Source organism: Mobula birostris, chromosome 6 (assembly GCF_030028105.1).
Source record: "Mobula birostris isolate sMobBir1 chromosome 6, sMobBir1.hap1, whole genome shotgun sequence".
In the NCBI taxonomy this organism is placed as follows: domain Eukaryota; kingdom Metazoa; phylum Chordata; class Chondrichthyes; order Myliobatiformes; family Myliobatidae; genus Mobula; species Mobula birostris.
In genome coordinates this window covers 185,386,063-185,399,885 of record NC_092375.1, presented here as the reverse complement: position 1 = coordinate 185,399,885, position 13,823 = coordinate 185,386,063, and the positions used below count along the sequence as shown (strand labels likewise).

At 41.4% G+C, this 13,823-nt stretch overlaps 1 protein-coding gene across 4 annotated transcripts in view; it reads right to left on the bottom strand.

The window, feature by feature from the left end:
* The window catches only part of LOC140199642 (ceramide synthase 6-like), a 311,186-nt gene that overhangs the window by 196,603 nt on the left and 100,760 nt on the right, over positions 1-13,823 (bottom strand). For all 4 annotated transcript variants that reach the window (XM_072262067.1, XM_072262065.1, XM_072262066.1 and 1 more), the window contains exon 3: positions 12,086-12,216. In XM_072262067.1, coding sequence (XP_072118168.1) covers positions 12,086-12,216 — 131 coding nt within the window. The remainder of the gene's footprint in view (positions 1-12,085; positions 12,217-13,823) is intronic.

The window sequence follows — 13,823 nt, the reverse complement described above, 5'->3', positions numbered from 1 at the left end:
CAAATTATTAATAGCAGAGTTTGTTATTTTGCTTTACTCACTTTTATATGCACCAAAGATGAGGGCTATTCTCATGACATTTCAAACTGCAATAATACAATTTCCTGATGTTTCATTAAACTGAGACTTTTAGAACCGATTTTTTTCTCACTATTCCCCAGAGTTTGCTCAATGGAAATGTTTTTATCTTGACTAATTCTTCTGTTTCCACTGGTTGCCTGGTGTATACCCTGATGAAATATGCTCATTTCCCCTGCCTCACGAATAAAAAAAAGTGTTTAGTTTATCTTAGAGGATATTATTCTTCCTTGTCATGCTTTACCGAGCAGGAACCCACTCAGTGGAACATTCATATGCCTTGGAACCTCAATAAACAGTTCTGAGTTAGCCATGTTGAAATAGGCAACAGTTTGGCTGAAACAGGAAAGCACGTATTATTATCAGGAGCTTTGCTTACTTTGTCTCTAAAACCTGCACCACTCCTTCCATTCTCCTCCGGACAACATGGGTTAAAATTTACTTTTACTAAAACTTATTCAGCAAAGTAAATTTTATTATCACAGTACATACAAGATGGCAAGTTGCATGCCATCTTGGACAATGTCTCCCATCCACTACATAATGTACTGGGTGGGCACAGGAGTACATTCAGCCAGAGACTCATTCCACCGAGATGCAGCACTGAGCGTCATAGGAAGATATTCCTGCCTGTGGCCATCAAACTTTACAACTCCTCCCTTGGAGAGTCAGACACCCTGAGCCGATAGGCTGGTCCTGGACTTATTTCCTGGCATAATTTAATGATGAAACTATGTACAGGGAGGAGGTCAAACACCTAGAGAGCTGGTGCAGGGATAACAAGTTGCTGCTTAATGTCACCAAAACCAAGGAGATGATCGTCGATTTCAGACGGTCTCAGCCTGAGCACACACCCCTCAGCATCAGCAGCTCCACAGTGGAGAGAGTAGAAAACATCAAGTTCCTTGGGGTGCAGATTTCGGACAATCTCACCTGGTCCAGGAACACCACTGGGATTGTGAAACGGGCCCAGCAGAGATTGCACTTTCTGAGGAAGCTTAAACAATCATCACTCCCCACTAACATCTTAACTACATTCTACAGAGGCATGGTTGAGAGTGTGCTGACCTTTTGCATCACAACCTGGTACTCCAGCTGCAGTGCTGTCGACAAAAAAGCCTTGCAGAGGGTGGTTAGAGGAGCAGAGAAGGTTATTGGGGTCTCCCTACCTTCTGTCCAAGACCTCTTTCAGAGTCGATGCCCCCAGAAGACACGGTACATCATTAAAGACCCCTCACACCCTCTCCATGAACTGTTTGTTCTTCTGCCATCAGGCAAACGTTACAGGAGCATCAAACCTAAAACCACAAGGCTACTAAACAGCTTCCTCCCACAGGCAGTCAGACTGCTAAATAGCTGCTCTACCTGACTCTGCTTTGGACACTTTTAACTTGCACTGGACACTTATAACTTGATTTTAACTGACATGTGGCTGTTGTGTTTTACTATTTATTGTTATGTTTATTATTTAGTGTTGCGTTTGTTATGTTATGATTGCACTGCTCCTGGGAAACGCTGTCTCATTCTGCCCTGCAGAGCTGATGTAGTTAGAATGGCAATAAAGTTTTTTGAATCTTTGAATCTTGAATCTAATTATTTATGGTTTTATATTGCTATATTTATACTCTATTCTTGGTTGGTGCAACTGTAACAAAACCCAATTTCCCTCGGGATCGATAAAGTATGACTATGACTATGGCATACATGTCACCACATACAGTCCTGAGATTCATTTTTCCATGGGCATACTTGGCAAATTTATAGAATAGTAACTATAAGAAGATCAATGAAAGATCAAGTACAGCATAGAAGACAAACTGTGCCAAAGCAAATATAAATAAATAACAATGAATAATGAGAGTATGAAAAAACAAGATAAAGAGTCCTTAAAGGGAGATCATTGGTTGTGGGAACATCTCAATGGACGAGTACAGTTATCCCCTTTTGTTCAAGAGCCTGATGGTTGAGGGGTAGTAATTGTTTTTCAATCTGGTGGTGCGAGTCCTGAGGCATTTGTACCTTCTATCTGATGACAGCAGCAAGAAAAGTGCATGAACTATGTGGTGAGGGTCTTTGATGATGGATGCTGCTTTTCTCCAACGGGGTATCATATAGATGTGCACATTGATTGGAAGGACTGGGCCAAATTGATGTACTGGGCCAAATCCATTATGTTTTGTTAAGATTTTCCACAGGATTAGATAACAGGGGTTGGAAGTTCTCAGGAACCTGCCTAATCTACTGCAATACAAAAATTACACGTTACTATGATACAAATCACTTAGGAAGAATGTAAATGACCATTCAGAGAGAATATTTAAAAATTGTGCTTGCAAGGTTTATTCAGCCATGTTATGCAATTTTCATCACAGTAAGTTATGAAATCACAAGCAGAGTTAGTTTAGTCAAATTAGAAAAGAAGGCAGAAAAATTATCAGTTAAAGATTCTCTGTCTAGACATATATAAAGGTCAGGATATTTTATTAAGAATTTTTTGACAGAATACCTTGACAAAAAGAGAACAAATGCTGAACTATTTCAATATAAGTAAGTTGAGCAAGAAGCCAGCAAAGTAAGAACAGAAATTGAACTGACTGAGGAAGATTCTTAAATTGTTGCTGTTACACATGACTGTTTTCTGACTCACAACACCAAGGCTTTGGCAGTACATAATTGCTTTCTGAATCATTTAATCAACTGATGAGTTGGCTGAAATGTCTGTGAGCATATATGCCTTCACCCAGTCAGGAATGGAGCCCAGCAATTAGATTCAGTAGTGAATATATACAAATATTTTTTTCTGGGAAAATGCTTCCCAGTCTTTGTCTTCTCTCTTTTGTGGTACTTGAGTTTTGATCTGTTTCAATCAACCAAGAAGTAAAAAGCAAAGGACACAACATCACTCAAACCACAAGAGTTCCTGTGATGCTCAGTAGATACTGCTAAATCCTGGGTTAGTAATTTATACATTAGCTGAGACTTACTTACCTAAAGTTGTGTTAAAGTACGCAAATAAATCAAAGTTCAAAATGTTCAAAGTAAATTTATTATCAAAGTACATATATGTCACCATATACAACTCTGAGATTTATTTTCTATTGGACAAACTCAATAGATCTATAGAATAATAACCCAACCGGTCACAGTGAAAGACTGCATCAACTTGGGCATTCAGCTAATGTGCAAAGGACAACAAATTGTGCAAACACAAACAGAAACATATAAGTCAATAAGAAATAAATAAACTATAAATAGTGAGAACGTGAGATGAAGAGTCCATTTGTTGTGGGAACATTTCAATGATGGGGCAAGTAAAGTTGAATGAAGTTATCCTCTTTGTTTCAAGAGCCTAACGGTTGAGGGCTGGAATGAGGCCTGAGGCTTCTGTACCTTCTTCCTGATGGCAGCAGTGAGAACAGAGCATGTCATGAGTGGTGGGGGGTCCCTGATGATGGATGCTGCTTTCCTGTGACAGCATTTCATGTAGATATGCTCAATGGTGGGGAGGGCTTTACCCATGATGGACCGGGCCGCACCCACTACTTTTTGTAGAACTTTCAGTTTGAAGGCATTGGTGTTTCCAAACCAGGTTGTAATACAGTCAATCAATATTCTCTCCACTACTCATTGATAGAAGTTTGTCAAAGTCTTTTTAAGACTCACCTTTAAGCCCCGTTCCAAATGAGTTTTGAAATGATATGAAAACAAAAGATTCTGCAGATGCTAGAAATAGAGAGGAACAAATAAGATTGCTGGAGAAACTCGGCAGCTCAGGCATCCGTTAGTCTTGCGAGACCATGGATCTGCACCTGGAAAGTCTTCACTCTCCAGGGGGCAGGCCTGGGCAAGGTTGTATGGAAGACTGGCAGTTGCCCATGCTGAAGTCTCCCCTCTCCATGACACCAATGTTGTCCAAGGGAAGGGCATTAGGACCCATACAGCTTGGCACCAGTGTTGTCGCAGAGCACTGTGTGATTAAGTGCCTTGCTCAAGGACACAACCCGTTGCCTCGGCTGGGGCTCGAACTCACGACCTTCAGGTCGCTAAGCCACTTGGCCACGTGCCCACACGTCAGGCACCATCTATGGAAATGAATTGAGAATAAGGCGGCGGGAGGACAAACTAGAAGTTGATAGGTGAAGCCAGGTGGGTAGGGGAGGAGAGATGAAGTAGGAAGCTCAGAGGTGATAGGTGGAATATGATCAGAGAAGAGAGTGGAGCATGGGGGAAGGGGAAGGAGGACGGGCACCAGAGGGAGGGGGTAGGTAGATGAGGAGAAGAGGTAAGAGGCTAGAGTGGGGAATTGAAAAGGGAAGGGGGAGTGGGAGAAAAAAATTACCCAAAGTTGGAAAAATTGATGTTCATGCCATCAGGTTGGAGCTACCTGAATGGAATATGAGGTGGTCATGGACTGACATGTCAGAATGGGAATGGGAATAGGAATTGGAATAGTTGGCTTCAGGAAATACTGCTATTTGTGGATGGAGTGGAGGTGCTTGACAAAGTGGCCTTCCAATCTAATTCCGCTTTCACCAGTGCAGAGGAGGCTGCAGCAACTGACGTCTTTTAAAAACTGTTTGCTCCAAGCACTGTGTAGTGCCAAGGGCCACACAAGTTCACTAGTTAGAAACCGTTCAGCAACAGTGTCCTGTCTCAATTAAATGGCATGGCGCCCCAAATAAACAATGATTATCCAAGCTATTTTCTTGATTTGTTTTTGCTCTTTAACAGCTGTCCCATAGAAGTGGCTGCCTCGATTAACCGATGGCCCAATTAATGAGAATCTATTGTATTCTTCTTTCCACAAGGAATTACGGCTGACCTTCTCAACATTATAGTTGCTGTTCAACTTATATTTTAGCTTAAGTTTTCTAACAATTTCTCCAGCATCATTTGCTTTTAATCCATTATTTAAATTGTGTAGAGACTGTAACCACTTTACACACCCAATAACAAATTAGTGTTTTTTGCAAATTTGTCAGTCACAACATTATACTGTCCACATCTAGCATTGGAGGAGGTTAGAACAATATGGGTGAGATCGTGAAGGGCTTGGAAAACAAACAAGGCAAGAAGTGTAAAATGCTTTGTTCCACTTGGAGATATCACTTTCCTTTGACACCAAAGATACAAGAGTAATGAGTGAATGGGGTCTGAAGAAATGCCTGTTCACCTCACACTCGATGTTGGACAAGCAATTAGCAATTTAAATGTCCTTGGGATATCCCATCATATATTACAATCAACAGAGTATTTTTCAAATATAATCATTACTATAATTTAGCAGCTATTATGCATGGAGTACGGCTCAACAAAAATCATTAGTGTAGGTTATCACCTTTTGTTACACAGGCAATCATAGACTTGAATCACAAAATGTTCTGTCTTGTTTTTGGTATTATTAAACTAACAGACACTTTTGTAAGTCATTTTAATTGAATAGCCATCCATTAATATAGTAAAAATAAATTTTAAATTACAGCATGGTCGGCCAAAATATTCCAAAAAAATTGTTAAAATGATTGTTGGTAGTACTTTTTTTCAAACAGAAATACAGTATATTCACAATTAACTAAAGCTAATTTTAACTTGTAAAACTCATTTCAAATTTTACTAATGAGTCATGGTAATGAAAATGCATTCAAGGCAAAGCTGCATGTGAGTCAGCAGTTCATTCTAACTTATTGTATCTAATGACAGGATAAATCAAACCAGTGGCAGAAAAATCTTTTACACTTACCTCAATTATGAATTATTAGGTTAAAAAATTTTTAATATTCAAAAACTATATCCTATACCTTTCTAAACAAAGCATATTAACATACAGTATTCAAATAAAACTGTTGAAGAAACCTGCTTTACTGAGGCAGAATTTCTGCTCTTCATGAGAACTGACAGCTTTTTGTAGCTTGAATGCTCACCTATAACAAGTAAATATTCCTGCGCAGCCTGAGTTCTACTCCTCATTCTTCACCTCCATTCAGGGCACCAAACAGACCTTCCATGTGAGACAGACTTCACTTGCAAGTCTGCTGGGGTCGTCTATTGTGTCCAGTATTTCCAATGGGGCCACATCAACATTGGTGAGACCAATCATAAATTGGGGGACAGCTTTGTCGAACACCTCTGCACCATCCACCACAGGCAGGACTTCCCAGTGTCCAAACGTTTTAATTCCAAAACCCATTCCCATTCAAACATGTTGATCTATGGCATTCTCTTGTCCTAAGACGAGGCCACCCTCAGGGTGGAGGAGCAACACCTTATATTCCATCTTGATACCCTTCAACCTGACGGCATAAATATTAATTTTTCCTTCTGGTAAACAACTGCCCCCTGCCTTCCTCTATTCCCAATCTGATCCTTCATTTCTTCTCACCTGCCTATCACTTCCCCATGTGTCCCCTCCTCCTTCTCTTTCCCCTATTGTCCACTGTCCTCTCCTATTAGATTATTTCTTCTCCAGACTTTGACCTTTCCCACCCACCTGGATTCACCTACCTCCTTCCAGCTAGCCTCTTTCCCCTCCTCCCACCTTTTAATTTTCAGGCATCTCATTCCCCCCTTTCCCTCTCAGTCCTGAAAAAGGATCTTGGCTCAAAACGTCAACTGTTTATTCATTTCCATAGATGCTGCCTGACCTGTTGAGTTCCTCCAGCATTTTGTGTGTGTTGCTTTGGATTTCCAGCATCTGCAGACTTCCTCTTGGCTCTAAAGTATACCCTGTTTCTCCGTTATGTGTTCTTGTGCAGTCTTTGCAGAAATAATCAATAGAGCATCACTGGACTTGTGAATATTGTTAAAAAACAATACTTTTAAGCACATTGTTAGAAAATGCAATAGGAATGTTAAGTCTTATTCTGAAAATACTGAGATTTTAATTGCTGCAGTAACTCAAAACCTGTTGAACATGTTTGACCCTGAAAATCTGATTTTACATTGTAAGAGTCACAAAAAAATTACACGTAAAACAACACAAACAAAACACTGGAGGAATTCAGCAGGTCAGGCAGCATTGATAAAATTGAATAAACAGTTGACGTTTCGGGTTGAGACCCTTCTTCAGGACTGAAACGGAAATGGAAAGACCTCCGAATAAAAAGGTCGGGGGTGGGGGGAATGAAGCGGCGAGTTGAAACGTGATAGGTGAAACCAGATGGGTGGGAAAGGTAAAGGGTTGGAGAGGAAGGAATCTGAGAGGAGAGGAGAATGGGCCATAGGAGAGAGGGAAGGGGAAGGGGACTCAGGGGGAGGTGATAGGCAGGTGAGAAGAGGTAAGAGGCCAGAGTGTGGAATAGAAGAAAAGGGGAAGGAGGAGGGTATTTTTTAATCCGAAGGAGGAATCAATGCTCATACCATCAAGTTGGAGGCTACACAGTTGGAATATAAGGTGTTGCTCCTCTATCCTGTGGTGGCCTCATCTTGGCACAGAAGGAGGCCAGGGACCAACATGCTGAAATGGGAATGGGAAAGAGAATTAAAACATTTGGCCACTGGGAAGTTCTGCTTTTGACGGATGGAGCAGAGGTGCTCAACAAAGCAGTCCCCCAACTTACAACGGTTCTCACCAATGTAGGGTTGGAATGCATGTAAAATAGCAGGACTTAGAAAACCATAATTTTTGTAAAATGTTTAAAATATTCCAATCTCTCCATTGATCTCAAACTTACATTACAGTCTTTATTTCGCTTTCTCTACACTGAAACAAAAATGTAAGCTGTAATCTTTGCTTTTTACTTTCTGATTTGCTGGCTTTGAGAATTCTTTAATTGAAAGGCCGATTGATCATGTGTGGCTCCTGTTACCACCAAGTGAAGTTTATTGTCATTTAACTATATACATGTGCACCATCAAACGAGACAATGTTTCTCCAAACCAGGGTGTAAAGCACTGTAGTACACGTAACACACATATAATGCACAATAACTTAGGGAAGTAGAATTACATCTACAAATGAATTATGCATAGATAAACAAAGTAAAGTGCATAAATCAAATATTGTGGGAACAGTACAAATTATCCAGTCACACTTTGAATGTGATGCAGCAGGCCTAATGGCCTGCGGGAAGAAGCTGCTTTCCCGTCCTGACTATAGTCGTTGTCTTTATGCATCGGAGACTCCTGCCTGATGGTAGAAAGTCAAAGGGGATGCTGGATGGATGGGTGGGATCCTTGATAATACTAAAGACCCCGTGAATGCAGCGCTCCTGATAAATATCTTGATGGATGGTAGGGAGACCTCCATGATCCTCCAAGCCTTTCTCATAGGCCTTTGTAGGGACTTCCTGTCCGATGCTCTGCTGCTCCCATACCAGATGAGAATACAGCTTGTCAAGACACTCTCAAAGCTGCTCCTATAAAATTCAGTTAAAACGGTGAGGCGAAGGGAGCAGACATCCCACCTCTCCTGGAAGTTCCAGGAGTCTCCCACATATTAATAGTGGCTCCCTGATGCCCACAAATTATATACAAAATCATGGAAATCAATTTTTTTGAGAGTAAGTGAGAGAAAGCAAAAGAGAGCACGAGAGCGACCACAAGAGACAGCGCGCACGCGAGAGAGAGCGAGAGCAAGCAAGCAAACGAGAGAACGAGAGAGCGAGCGAGAAAGCAAGCGAGAGCGAAAGCAAGCGAGCGAGAGCGACCGAGAGAGAAAGCAAGCGAGAGCGCGCGAGCGAGAGCGAGAGAGAGAGGGAGAGAGAGAGAGCGCACAAGTGAGAACGCGCCATGGCAGAGTGTTCCAAAAAAATGTATAAAACATACATCACCCCAGACTACACTAAAGTGTACCCCTGTCTAACAGGGGTCAAAATAATGACAGTGTTGCTCCCTGCGCTGTTTGCAACAGTGACGTTTCTATTGCCCATGGTGGGTTAAGACTGTAAAAGACGTGTTGAGGTGAGTTTAACGGGTGTCATTCGTTCATTAGCATAGCTAACGTTATTTAAACTAGCTGGCCAGCCGCTAAGGAGCTACTCTACTGCAGACATCCCACCTCTCCCGGGAATCTCCTGCAAATTGACGGTGCTACCTCCCTGAAGTGAGTTTTTGTAGGGTGGGATGTCTGAGGGAGCCTCACTTGTCTCAATCTCCTTGGGAAGTGGAAGCAGTGCTGTGCCTCCTCAATAGGTAAATATTCATGGCTAGATCTTTAAGAGATCAGCTGTGAGCACTCTACCTTCACTGTGGACTGCAAAATCTGGGTCACTGCAATTAATTTTGCACTAGTCAACTGTAAATGCGTTGCAGTACAGATTCCTCATCAAAGGAAGATTTTATAATAGGCTTGCACTGGCAACTGGGAACCAGCAATCAAACTAAATCAGCAGCACAATATATTCTGGTGGCATATGCAAATGGTAACCCTGTCACTGCCATTATATAAAACAACAAATTAATAAACAGAGATTTAAAAAAATATGCACCAAGCTAAACAGTGTAACTCACCACTTAATGCAGTCCAGTCAGACTTATCAACTCCAGCTCAATTCTCTCTAATGCCCCATGTTAATTACTATGTCAACAGTGTGTCACGATGAGGTCACCCTCAGGGTGGAGGAGCAACACCTTCTACTCCATCTGGGTAGCCTCCAACCTGATGACATAAACATTAACTCTTCCTTCTGGTAAACAGATATCCCCCCTCCCCCTCCCTCCGTTCCTCACATCCTTTTTTTGGTCATTTCCTTCAGTAAAGCCCACCTGACAGTCGACAGACTGAATCAAAGATTTTATAATACATTGCTGCTCTCTCATCCTTCTGCAGAAATCATACTTCAAACTTGACTGCTAAAGACTGTATTCTGTCAAAGCCTTCTACAACATCTTACACGGTAGAGTTGCCAGGGAATCAAGTACAAGCAGATTAAATATACTGAGTCAGCATCATACAAGACACTTGTCTTACTGGTCTGTCTAGGTAACTGTACACAAGCCTTTCCCCAGTAATAGGAAGTTAACCAACCTACATTAGTCTGGAACAATCCAACTACCAGAGTTAAATGGGATACAGGAATTTAGTCTTAAGTCATCATTCACATGTGTAATTTCTGTCATAATTTTTTTAAGATAACCCCTTTGGTTGCCTTCTTTCAATTGGCTGATTTAAAATGGCGCTGGTGATGACCAATGACTACTTCTTGGCAGCAAAATACGAACCAATAGAAACTACAAAACATTTTATTAATAATAATCAGTGCTAACAACGGAGAGGTGCGCAGACGTGAAGCTAGGCAACTGGAGGCAGAGGCAGAGATAAAGGCAAGGCATGTCGGAGGCAAGTGGAGGCGGGAGTGAGGAAAGTCGAGATGTCTGATCCATTTGAGTGCCGGGCTGGGTTGGAAAGGTCAGGTAACGGGTCCAGGCCCCAGAGCTATCAGAGAGAGAAGAATGGCCCAATGCTTGGACAAATTTAAGTACCAGGTCAGATTGAAAAGGTCAGGGTGTTGGCACCAGAGGAGAGTAATGGGACAAGTCTGTTTGCTGCTCCACGATGTTTACACAGCTTTGCGCTGAACTGAGACTACGGCCTGCTACATGTGCAGCGATGCCTGGCTCCGCGTCCGTGATCCCATGACGTTTACTCAGCTTTGTGCTGAACTGCCCCAGCTGCAGTGATGCCTGGCTTTGTGCCTTTCATAAAACTTGACTTCGGAATGCTATTTGCTTACTTTAATTGCATTTTTTTCGCTCTCTGCGCATTAGGTGTTTGTTGGTCTTTTTTAAAATGGGTTCTTTTAGGGTTTCTTTGTTCTGTGACCGCCTGCAAGGAGACAAATCACGAGGTTGTATAATGTATACATACTATGATAATAATTCTACTTTGGACCTTGATTCTCTGATTATGGATCAGTCCTGTGGTTCATCTCCAAGCCACCATAAAGTAAACTGAAGCTCAGGTGAAAGACCAGTTCTGATGAAAGGTCAATAATCTGAAATACTTCTCTTCTCACAGATGCTCTGCGGCCCACTAAGCAACCTTTAACATTTCGTTCAGATTTGCAGTATCTACAGTAATTTGCTTTTGTTAGCACTTCATTGTCTTTTTGCCAAAGTGCAAGACGTGATCTGATCTGATCATTGAAGAATGCAAGAGTGACTTCATTTAACTTCTACACATCTTTCTTGATTCATAGTCATTCAGCAATTCTTCTTGCCTTGTTGCTTTATGGATTGCTGTGATCAAGCATTTGGTGGTTGTCCATTGTATCCGAAGATGGCAGAAGACCTGTGCGGGAGAGTTTTTGAAGTGGAAAACTCATCGCACTGGGTAGTTCCACTCTCTCCGACCTCAGAAGTTGGGGTCCTGTGGTACAAACAAGCATCACAAACTGGGGTCTTTCTTGGTTGCAGTGGACGACCATGACTTCTCCTGTGCCTTGTCATGCCTTTTCCCAGCACGGAGCGTTGCAGCACCACCTTCCTGGCTACTGGATCTCACTGTAGATCTCTATCTGTCCAGTCCGCATCTGACTTCGCATACTAGGACAGGCATGACCCCACCTTACCAAGGTATGAGGCTGCAGGCTATCCTCACCTGATTCAGCCCGCCTGTCGAAGCGGTGTACCGGGGCGTGGCCACTGTCACATGCAAATAGCTACTTGGAGCCGCAGGTGAGAGCTGAGTGTCTGGTGGGAACTAAAGGTGAGTGAGCTGCCCCAAATAGTCATGACAAGCCCCTTCACCAGAGGAGAAACCAAGCATCAAATCCACCCAAGTTACAAAGTGTCTTTCTAATATTGACTACATCTTTTCTCCCCCCACAATATGAATTTGTTAAATTTGCTTACGAAAACAAATTACTAAAGCACATTGGAAAACAATATTACATAAAAATTAATCTTTGGTTATTAGCACTAAATAGGTCTTGTAAATTTGCCAGCCTTCTCTGCCAATGTTTGATTTTAAAGTCTAAAGAATAAGTAACAAAAATCAGTCTTTGTTTCAGTCAGATTATAAGCTGTCTTCAACTCTGCATTAGTAAAACACAACAGGTTAAATCCGTACATGCTCTCACAGAATTTGGTGAGGATGCTGGGCTTTTCCTGGTTCCTTCTCTGCCGAAACCAGCGTTGAATTGTGCGAACATCCCAATCCAGTTGCTTGGAAAGCCCTTCCAACCTCTTCTCATCTGGATGCTGAAAATAAGAAGAATTTAGCCAATTCAGAATTTCTTCTTGATAAAGAAAAATCAATCTACATTTACATTGTATGGCAGTGTTTCTCATCTTATAACAGACATTGAGACAAACAAGAGGGTACACACAGGTCTATGAGATGGTTTGTTTAACTGAGGGTTTAAGAGTTGTGAGGAAGAGGGAGATTTATGGAATTTCAGTACTTACTTTCTTAATAGCAAATTATACACCAATACATTTCTTTCATAAATTATTATTGTTAAATCACTGTGCAAATTATTGCAGATTTCATATGACGTTAAACTGACAATTATTTCAATGATAGGTTATGCTGCCTCACTTATGTAAAAGAAGAGACCCAAGAGACTGCAGATACTGGAAGCTTGATGCAGGTCTCAACCTCAAATGTCGAATTGCCTCTAAGTTTAGCGTAACATCTAAAACTTTGTCAAACTTCTACAGATATGTGATGGACAGTGTATTGACTGGCTGCATTACAGCTTGGTATGGAAACACAAATGCCCTTGAATGGAAAATGCCCAGCAGTTTTCAACATGTGACGAGGAGCTGTTCATATTCTGTCAGGTTATTATGCACAACACTGAAAGACTAATTTTCCCCTCAATTCCTTAATAATTTTACCCAATTTTTTCCTTCTTGAGAAAGCGTCAGTTGACTCTTGCCCTAAATTGTAGATACTGAAATAGAAAACTTACCACAAAATGTAGATATTTCATGGTGAATATATGTTAGTATTTTATTTCACTTTATCGTTGACTCCAAATTAATCTCAAATAATCAGAGTAATCAACTTGAATCCCTTTCTCCTATCGTCCACTCTCTTCTCCTATCAGATTCTTTCTTCTCCACCCCATGACCTTTCCTACCCACTTGGCTTCACCTATCACCATCCAGCTAGCCTCCTTACCCTCCCCCAGCATTTTATTCTGGCATCTTCCCCCTTCCTTCTCATTCCTGATGAAGGGCCTTGGCCTGAAATGTCAACTATTTATTCTTTTCCATAGATCCTCTTTGACCTGCTGAGTTCCTCCAGCATTTCGTGTGTGTTAACCTGAATAAATCCTGTAAACAGTCAAAAGGTTTTCTCGAGTTGCAGTCCAAAAATAGTATTTGGAACACAAGTAAGTGCTAGGAGAATCAGTATATTGCAAAAGAGCAGGGGTTCCCAGTCTTTTTTATGCCATGGACCAATGCCATTGAGAAGGGGGTCCATGGATTCCAGGTTGGGAATCCGTGCAATAAAGAGAACAGTGGAACTGAAATTGCCTCAGCTTCAATGTTACGTTCCATTTGTACCCTTTAACTTGTTTTCTAATTGACAGCCTGCAGATGTATCAAATGTGCAGACAATGGATATTCCTTTATAACCGTAGAAACCAAAACCATTGAGAGACTGAGTGGAGGAATAGACAGTGTGTGACGTGCTTCCAAATAACTGAGTTCCAAGTCAATAAAAAGTACGTTCAATCCTTTATTATGAAATCAGCAAAGACGGGCGATCAAAATTAGCAATAACAGAATTAATGTAATAAACAGTCAACAAAAAATATTCGTCCCCTACTAAGTCTGTCTCTAATGAAACTCAC